General features: G+C 36.1%; 1 protein-coding gene across 1 annotated transcript in view; it reads right to left on the bottom strand.

Moving 5' to 3' along the window:
* Positions 1-10587, bottom strand: part of LOC107699295 (pleckstrin homology domain-containing family H member 2-like) — a 22353-nt gene that overhangs the window by 8922 nt on the left and 2844 nt on the right. The window contains exons 2-12 of the mRNA XM_016500507.1: positions 8849-9651; positions 8696-8771; positions 7396-7490; positions 7014-7185; positions 6068-6204; positions 5732-5845; positions 5483-5569; positions 5193-5351; positions 3640-3720; positions 3404-3556; positions 1406-1514 (exon numbers count right to left, since the gene is read on the bottom strand). Of these exons, the coding sequence (XP_016355993.1) occupies positions 1406-1514; positions 3404-3556; positions 3640-3720; positions 5193-5351; positions 5483-5569; positions 5732-5845; positions 6068-6204; positions 7014-7185; positions 7396-7490; positions 8696-8771; positions 8849-9651 (1986 nt within the window). The remainder of the gene's footprint in view (positions 1-1405; positions 1515-3403; positions 3557-3639; positions 3721-5192; positions 5352-5482; positions 5570-5731; positions 5846-6067; positions 6205-7013; positions 7186-7395; positions 7491-8695; positions 8772-8848; positions 9652-10587) is intronic.

Below are 10587 nucleotides of genomic sequence, written 5' to 3'. Positions count from 1 at the left end.
GCATTACACCAAATACACCAAATAATGTTCTTTTTAGCAACATCATATGACCCCTTTAACTAATGATATGACTGCAGTAATACTACAATTTTTAATACTATCAATACATGATGGCACCACCTGTGTTTGTAAGAAATGAAAGAGTGAGTCTGTGGTAGTATATAAGGAACACAAATGTAGCACCGATTTCAGTTAGTTGAATGACAGCTGATATACAGGCATATTTATAATGGATGTACAGTTTGGTTACGCCATGCTCTAAAATATTTTGAGTAGAAATTGTTATAAAAATATTCATCACAATTGTTATTCTTAATCTAAACTGTTTAAGGGGAAGACATGCCACCTAAAATAGTCACATGGACTATTTTAGCAATGTCTTTACTACCTTTCTGGGCCTTGAACATGATAGTTCTCTTGCTGTCTTACGGGTTTGAAACGACATGAGGGGGAGTATTTAATGACAGAATTTTAATTTTTGTGTGAACTATCCCTGTAAGAACTAATTTTAAGAAACTTTTTCTGTTTTTATTTTCATGCGATTACATATACTATAAGCCAACAAGACTGTAATGTAAAAAAATGCTTATTCAGTCGCTTCGAAGCTTTCACGCAAAGAAAGAAACGTTCTTTCTTTGCGTGAACGTTTGGGCGGCGTTATGCAAATCTTCCCACACAGTGACGTAGACATGTGGGGGCGTGTTTAAACGAGGCGTTTTAGGAGGGCGTTGACAAGTCTTAACTTTTATAAAGAATATCTCTTTGGATTTAAGACTTTAGTCTTTGCAACTTTAAAGATCTTCTTTATGCACCAAGAGCTTGTAACACTCCAAAGAGAAAGGAAAAATTGAAATCGCATCATATGACCCCTTTAAGGAAAAAATGAGTGAAAACCCCCATAAACTACTACTACTAAATTTCATTTAAATTATAAGATTTAACAAACAAATAATGAAATATATTACTATTGCAATAATACTATTGTATTGTAAAATAAAAAGAGCACTTAAAATAATAATATTAATAATAATAATAACTGTAATAGTTATTATTCAATTAATATTTTATTTTACAAATCAGTTAAGAAATGTATTACTATTGTACTGTAAAATAATAATAATAATAATAAACCCCAAGTACTTAATACTACTACTACTATTTTGCACATACCCCCCCTCAAAATTTGGTCTTGTGTTCACTGGCCATCTGATGCATATGGGATCGACACTCCTGGGAGCCAATCACGGAGATTCCTGCTTCATTATTTCAATAATATACTGGGATTCATTTCCCATAGCTAATTTTTCAACAGGAGGCCTGTCTTCCCCTTATACTTTCTGTGCCTGATTTGAGACATTCCACCACAGTTAAATATATGAAATGAATGCAGATATGAGACTTTTACCTGGATCTCCCTCTATGCTGAGCAGTTTACCAAGCAGCTGCTCGAACTCAGTCCCCACCTGCTCCACTGCGCTGCCCGCGGCCACAGACAGATGGTACAGCCAGGCCGTCTGCAGGACAGGAACACATGAACTACCCAAACATTTAGGATTATCTTTGAATATATTCCTTTTCTGTACCATGATGAAATTAGATCCTTTGTTAAACAGTACACATACTAAAATCACACTTTTAAAAGGAGTACTATGCAAATAATATACATCAAAATAATGCAAACTCAATGAAATGGTTTCAGACAGTTAATTGCTTGTAATTTATAATTAAATGAAAATGATTAAAGTTTAAATTTCATAATTATTTTATTGTCTTTGTAATATGGATAAAGTGTACTGACAATCTTTTAAAGGGATAGTTCACACAAAAATTAAAATTTGATGTTTATCTGCTTACCTCCAGGGCATCCAAGATGTAGGTGACTTTGTTTCTTCAGTAGAACACAAACGAAGATTTTTAACTCAAACCGTTGCAGTCTGTCAGTCATATAATGCAAGTGGATGGGAATCACGGCTTTGAGAGTCAAAAAACATACACAAATTAAACCCTGCGGCTCGTGACGATACACCGATGTGTAAACACACGAAATGATCGCTCTGTGCAAGAAACTGAACAGTATTTATATCGTTTTTTACCTCTGACTTTCACCCGAATGTCCGAACTGTCCTGAGCACGTTCTCTACAGCCGGCGCCTGGAGGAATTTCTTCTTTGAGAGATAGGTGGAGGTAATGCACTTATAAGTCTGCGATCTGCCGTAAAGCAAGAAGAAGAAGAAGACGCGTCACACACCGGCTGTTGAGAACGCGCTCAGGACAGTTTGGACATTGCGGTGAAAATCAGAGGTAAAAAACGATATAAATACTGTTCAGTTTCTTGCACTGACCGATCGTTTCGTGTATTTACACATCGATGTATCGTCACGAGCCGCAGCGTTTTGTTTGTGTATGTTTTTTTGACTCTCAAAGCCGTGATTCCCATCCACTTGCATTATATGACTGACAGACTGCAACGGTTTGAGTTAAAAATCTTCGTTTGTGTTCTACTGAAGAAACAAAGTCACCTACATCTTGGATGCCCTGGGGGTAAGCAGATAAACATCAAATTTTAATTTTTGGGTGAACTATCCCTTTAAGGTAAAATAAAGTATACTTTTATGACATTTCTTTTGAAACATACGGAGCCCGGATACATGACATGCAAGAAAAAATAAATAAATCGTGCACATGATTTACTAATTTGTTCCCTCGATGTACTAAAATGTGCACATGATTACTATTTCGTTCCCTCGATTTGCTAATTCGTGCACACAATTTACTAATTCGTTCCCTCGATGTACTAAAACGTGCACATGATTACTATTTCGTCCCCTCGATTTGCTAATTCGTTCCCTCGATTTACTAATTAGTTCTCTCGATTTACTAATTAGTTCTCTCGATTTATAAATCGTGTGCACGATTTAGCAAATCGAGGGAACAAATTAGTCAATCGTGAGCACAATTTATAAATCGAGGGAACGAAATAGTAAATCGTGCACACTATTTAGTCTACTATTTTTTTCCTGTATGCCATGTGCGGGGCTCCGTAGAAACATGTATGTCATGTGTTTAATTTTTTCATAAATATATTCAAATGACACATTTGTAATGATGGAGTTACAATTTACTAACTGTACAGTTTACAGTTAACTAATTTGACATTATTACAAAGTAGACGTTTTAAAAGTGTACTTTTTAGTAATGAAAATGTGCTCACTTACATTTTTACTGAATTTATTTGACATTGTCAGCAAGTACAGTTTTTAAAAATATACTGAATATATATACTGATATATACTGTATATTTGAAATACACATTCAGCACAATTAAGTGCACTTCTTTTTTACAAGGGATGTGCAACAGTTATTTGTGGCTCTATTTCAACTAAATTCATTACGGCTTGCCTACCTTCTCCTGAGGAGAGTCGATGAGCAGGTATGTCGGGTCCTGATTCACTGACTGAATGGAGAGTGTGTACTGAGCAGAGACTTCAGCTACGTCACATGTCTTCTGCAGTTCCTCCACACGAGCCTCCCACAGTTTGATCTGACCCAGAGGAAACTGGGCAGGGAAATACAACATCAGTGCATGCACACATATAGAAGTCCTGTGCAGGATGACTGTAATTTAATGAGACAGAAGACCTTGTCCTCTTGATTTCTGAAGTAGTAGAGAGTCTTCCCAAACAGCGCACACCACACATGCTTAGAGTAACCATGCTTCACCTTAAAGAGTCAGAGACAAACATTTTATCTTGCTGTATGTTATACCTGGGTTATGATTTCACACTTTCATCTCTCAAGTTTTTTTTTTTTTATATCAGTTTACATACTTTACAGAGATTAAATAAATGATGACAAAGTTATTTTGTTTTGCCCAGAAAAAAAATTAATATAATTTTTTTTAACACGCTGACCGCTATATATCGGCATATTATCACTGTACAAACCTGTTTTTGAATTGAAAGTAGAAAATTTGAGTAGAACAACAACATATTTTAATTTAAATAATTTAATATTTAGTATTATAGACTATTCTTTCCAGCAATAATACAGTATACACAGTAAACCATTATGAAAAGCACAATCCATAAAACAGCAGCAATGAAAAATTATTATCAAAAAATGATTTTGGACAACAGAAAATGAAAGAAATAGAAAAAATTACACTACTGTTGAAAATTTGTTGCTGTTTTTTTTTAAAGAAATTAACAATTTAATTAAAATAATTGTATTCAGCGAGGATGCATCAAATTGTTCAAAAGTTACAAAAATATTTTTATTTCAAATAATTGCTGTTCTTTTTAACTTTTCATTTATCAAAGAATCCTGTATATTAGAATGATTTCTGAAGGATCATGTGACACTGAAGACTGGAGTAATGATGCTGAAAATACAGCTCTGCATCACAGGAATAAATTACATTTTAAAGTGCCCCTATTATGGATTTTTGAAAATTACCTTTCATGCAGTGTGTAACACAGCTCAAAGTGAATGAAAACATCCTGCAAAGTTTTAAATCTGAAAGTGCACCGTGTATAAAGTTATTGTCTCTCAAAAGAAAGAGTCCACTCTGAATCATTGAAACAAGTCGTTTTTAAAACGAATCCCAAGCCGTTTAATGTTGACGTCAACATGAATCATTAGCATATTGCCCGCACACTTGTTGGTCTTTTCGCATTGGTCTGAATGAAAATGCAAATTAATTCTTTGCCACCAGGTGCTGCTTTTGGAGCGGTAAAAATAGCGGTCCCCGGTAACGCTGTACACAAAGCAGCACTGCGCTCACAAACACTGCTTTATCAGGCATTACAAGCAAGATGAAATGAAAATGAGACCAATCGGACCAATCACCTCAGATTAGCATCACGCAAAGGAGGGGCTTGGAAAAATTAATTGTTGAGTGAATCGTTTGGGAGTCGTTGAGCAAGTAAGGTAAAAATAAATGCATATTATAAGACAATGAAAGTGTTTTTTGACCTTGCATGCATGTCAACCTGTTGTTGGGGACTCCCAAAACCAAACTATTTTAAAATATGATTAAAATAGAAAACAGCTATTTTTAATTATAATAATATTTCACAATATTACTGCTTTACTGTAGTGCAACCTTGGTGAAGATATGAGACATAAAAAAATCACAAACTTTTGAACAGTAACATATATCTAAAAAGATATTTTTCTTTCCAACTGTATACCTTTGTCAGATGTCCTTTCATAACGGGCCGTGTGTCAGGGTGAGTGAAGAGCGGACTAGCAGCTTTGATCCTCAGGACGCTCTGCAGGACCCTCAGCCACTCCTCCAGCAGGTTTGGGGAATCTGCCTTCAGATTACACACACTCTTACCCGTCACCACCTGAAGGGACACAACATTAACACAGACAGTCATGTGAAATAATCTGAGCTGTATGCTCAAACACTTTCTCCCCTTTTATACCAAACACACACACACACACACACACACACACACACACACACACTCTTTACCTGAAGCATCTGTTTGCCATCACCACAAGCTATAGTGCTGCATGCATTCAGCTCAATCTGACCTTGGGGTTTACGGATCACGTCACTCTATGAACCAAAATCAAAGATCCACAGGAAATGTAGGAAATACAGAATGTATAATAATAAGAATAAAACATCATTAATATAAGAACTTTATGAATGAAATGAAGAATAAAACAGAACAACCATAAGAAATAAATAAGAGATAAATGAGTCATTTAAACTGACTGGTGATTTGTAGTAGAGAAGCTCCCCATCCTTCAGAACAAACCAGTGTCTCTTCCACGTTTTCTTCCATGTCTTTACCATCTTGAGCAGGTACCCAGACTTCTCCATAGACTCCTGGAACACGACACATTCTCATTTGTTACCCTGAACCACAAAACCAGTCATAAGGGTCAATTTTTCAAAATTTTGGCATAAAAGAAAAATCAATCATTTTGACCCATAACAATGTATTTTTGGCTATTGCTACAAATATACCCCAGCGACTTAAGACTGGTTTTGTGCTCCAGGGTCACATTTGATCTGGCGTGTGTGTGTGTGTGTGTACATGGGTCTTACAGTCTTGCCGTTGTCAGTGCTGGAGGAGCAGGTCTTTGGGAGTTTGTTTTCAGGTTCAGAGCACTCTGTGTCAGTGGAGTAAGCATCAGGGGGGATGGCATAGTCACTCTCAGATGTCATAGAAGACAATGACACAGCTGAGAAAAACACAACACATTCAGTGACTGGGGGGGAGGGTATAGGGCTCTGTGAAATCCATTTTATTTTTCCTAAATTCTGTGTTCCATTTGAATTTTTCTGGAATCTGTTTTAATGGGTTAATTTAATCAGCAAAAAATATGTTTGATTTACAAAACTTTAACTATTTAATCTTCTGAAATGAAATCAAACAAAAGGGTTCCTATAGTTAAAAACTAAAACTATATTAAAACAATTTAACTGAAATAAAATATACAAAAACAATAAACTTATTTTATTTCACCTAGCTGCCAAGGCAAAATTTCTCATTTTTATCTAGTTTAACTTGCACTAAAACTAAAAGTGAAATAAAACAAACTTTATAGACATATTTAAAACTAATAAAATGGGAAAACACACACACACACACACACACACACACACACACACACAAAAAAATTACTAAAATACAAAACCCTCAAAATATTAATATAACTATTATAGTCTCTCAATGATACTAAAACAACAATATTTTTTTGTGCTACATAACAGAGGTTTACTTTTATTTGTTTAAATATATAATTTAATATATAATTTTTAATGCAATATTTACATAACTGAACAATATTTGAAGGCTTATATGCCAATGTTTTAATGCATTATTTACATAATTATTAATAGTATTAATAATTAACTAATATTATTTAGTTAATATTTTTATTTTCATATCAAAATAAAATAGTTACAATAGTTTTTGCTATGCTACCGAAATTGGTACAGAGAATTGTGTAATTTTACTAGTATCGTTACTGACTACTGATACTAGTACCTCTCGTAAGTGAGCGGGGGCTTTCATGGCTACTGCTCTTGTGTGACTCTGATCCAGAGGTCTGGGAGTTCTCCTCCTCTCCAGAGTTAGACTGACACTCCTCCGAACTGTCCTCCTCCTCAGAACTAGACGACTCCTCTGAGAACTGACTGTTGCTTAACAAAATCGCTTTCTATGAGAGTAAAAACACACACTGCATTCATGAAAACGTAATTCAAATATTTCCTTTTATTACTGATAGAAGTGCTGACTCTTATGCAATTAAACAGTCATTTCTGATGAATAATTTTGCCAGTGAACGCTGCTAAGCAGTGGTCTTATGACACACACACACACACACACACACACACACACACATGTAAAGACACACACAGGTTCCTACCCCTTTGTGTGTGGCAAAGACAGGTGTGCTTGTGTTCCTGTAGATGAGGGATGTGTAGAGCATGTAGGCGGGGCATGTGGATGCGTGGGAGGAGTCTGGAAGAAGAGGATTGGATATTTTCACTAGCTGTTAATAAATGCACACTATGATTTAGGCAACTACTTTGTTGGTCCTGGACCGATAATTACATTTCTATGCAAAAATCATTGTCCAAACTCAATCCCATAATCATAAACTAAAACTATAGCTCCTAAAATCAAGAGGTAGATAAGAACATTTGGACAGCTGATGCAGGAACGTGTCCTACTTGGGTAAATCAATATGAATATGAATATGCACATCATGTGTACCAGTAACATGACTACTGAATCAAAATGGGCAATAGCCAGCTGTTGGTGTTCTTACTTTGTGCCATTAAAATTAGTTTTACATATGATAAAGACTCTAATAATTCTGCCTTCTAATTGGTGAATGAATTGTAATAATTCAAGGGAAATTGGGTGAATCTCAGTACAATTTGTCAAGAACATTCACATTTGAAAAAGCTTTATTTTTTGTAACATTGCAATGTAACATTTTTGTGTAATTACTAATTTAATGTAATTTTTAAATTTCCTTCCCACAAATATCTGTCAGAAAGGCAAAAAAGTGATGCAAAATAAAATATTTTTCATTTGAATAGAAATTTCTAACTGTGAAAAATAATAAAATAATAACTGTAAAATATACACAATTCAACCAAATTAAATTAATATTTGAATAATTAAATTTTTTATTTAATTTGTAATATAAAATTGTTAAGCCAATTAGATTTTTAATTTCAGAATTTAATTTATGCAAATTTTAAAATGAATAACTTTTTTTTTTTTTTGCATTTTGGTAATAGGAATCATAACATACAGTCACAATGCAAAAATTCTTAGCGGTCTTAAAAATAGGATTGCTTTTTCATATATGTAAACTAGCTGTAAACTGGCTGTATTTCTAGTTATACAATGGCTGAGGTCACACAACTCATACAAATGCTATTCTGTTTTTTTCTTTTGCTATTTGTGCAAATGGGAGCACAAAAATGATATATGTTGAAGTTTCCATCACTATAGAAGATTACTAAACTATGACAACTTCTGCTTCTTATAACCCTGGAAATCTGAAAAGGCTCCATATGGACAGAAATGCATAACATTTAGAAGACGTGCATGTGAAAGACAATGAAGATACAAAATGATGAGCGATCAATGAAGGGCAGCTGGATTGAGAATATGTGCAAATGTACAAACAGCAACAAAAAAACCCACACCTTTATTAGCTACATCTGTACACGACGTCTCTGACAGACGAATTCCAGATTTTGCCACAGCATATATTCTGCTCTCCTGCAGATAACAGGAAACCACAAGTTGAACCAAAAGGACAAATTCATATTTGTTGTACTATTTGTGGCATGACTCACCCAAGAGGGCAGTCTGTGCAGCGGAGGGGTCGGAGGTTTACTCCCGGGCACGGCTGCAGAGGCGTCGGGAGTTTCTGGTTCCTCAGGTGGCGCTTCAGCTGCAGGCACATCAGCATGCTCTCGGTCACCAGTCTCCATCTTTTGCTCTTGGTCCATGTCTGTTTCCTGAGGCCGTAGAGGACGTAGCATGCTGAAGGCGTTTCGTGTCCGCCCATGGGCGGCTTCACTGTACAGTGGAGGCTGACTCAGATGCTTTTTAGCCAATGCCAAACTAACATTAAACGCATTTGGATTGCGCAGTCGGGGCTGTTTGGGGGAGGCTGGGGTGTCTTGGGAGTCCTGGGACGGGGTGGGCCGCTTTGGTGTGAGAGCTGGAGTTAATCTGAGGCTGGGAGTGTTTGTGTCACTGGAGGATGATGAGGAATCAAGACTTTGTGACTGGAAGCGTTTATTCAGCTCATCTGAGGATCCATCCTCAGTGTCCACCTTCTCGCTGTCTCTCTTTGAAGCGCTCTTGGTGCCAGGAAGGCAAAGTCTGGAGCACTCCACGTGCTGCATGTCATCGTCAAACAGCGAGCTGCTGTCGTCTGAGGCTGTGTGGTAGGTCTCACTGGCGGGTCGACTGAAACGCAAACCTCCAAACAGACTCCTCTCCCCTTCAGAGGCAGCACTGGACAGGATAGAGGAGACACCACAGGACAGCGTGTGTCTGGTACTGTCCCGCTCATCCTCGTCCTCTGATCCTGCCTTAGGGCAACGACCAACACACTCTGTTTCTGGACAATCTTGTTTCAGTCTAGAATCTGGATCAGACCAAACACACAGACTTGGTGAATATGTGAATACATGTAGTAAGTACTTGATCTATTAAAAGCATTAAGACTTCTCTGAGTTAAAGTCAAATGTTGATACCTGGCTCAATTGATTCAATTTTGCAAATCACTGTTAAGTCATTCATTTTAATGAATCAGACTCAAGACAAATAGCTCATTTGAGTGGTTCATTTAGTGAGTTAAAATGCATTCATCATAATGAACGCCGTACAAATGACTCTTATAAGTCAGTTCTTCTGAATCAAAAACAGAAAAAGCTCTGAGACAATTTAACTTTCTAGATATATGTTGGTATTGATAGGGCAATGCAATTGGTGGATCAAAATGATGGCTTCTCATTTGAAGTTGACACACACACACACATGTTGGTTTTTATGGTTTATGAGGACTCTCCATAGGCGTAATGGTTTTTATACTGTTCAAACCGTATTTTCTATTGCCCTACACCTACCCTACCCCTAAACCTACCCCTCACAGGAAACTTTGTGCATTTTTAGATTTAAAAAAAACTCATTCTGAATGATTTATAAGCCTTTTAAATTACGGGGACACTCAAAATGTCCTCATAAATCACCTTCTCGTTGTAATACCTATGTCATACCCATGTTATTATACAAATTTGTAAAACCACATAAACATGCACACACACACACACAATATTATATACCGTATATGCAACCGTTAAAAGGTTTGGGTTTGGTAAGGTTTTTTCATGTTTTTTTGAAAGATGCTTACCAAGGCTGCATTTATTTGATCAAAAATATTGTGAAATATTATTACAATTTAAAGTAACTGTTTTCTACTTGAATATAGTTTAAAATGTAATTTATTCCTTTGATCAAAGCTGAATTTTCAGTATCATTACTCCAGTCTTCAGTGTCACATGATCCTTCAGAAATCATTCTA

This window comes from Sinocyclocheilus anshuiensis, unplaced genomic scaffold, assembly GCF_001515605.1.
Source record: "Sinocyclocheilus anshuiensis isolate Anshui unplaced genomic scaffold, SAMN03320099.WGS_v1.1 scaffold450, whole genome shotgun sequence".
In the NCBI taxonomy this organism is placed as follows: domain Eukaryota; kingdom Metazoa; phylum Chordata; class Actinopteri; order Cypriniformes; family Cyprinidae; genus Sinocyclocheilus; species Sinocyclocheilus anshuiensis.
Note: the sequence above shows the minus strand (reverse complement) of the source record. Positions and strands in the feature narration are given on the sequence as shown.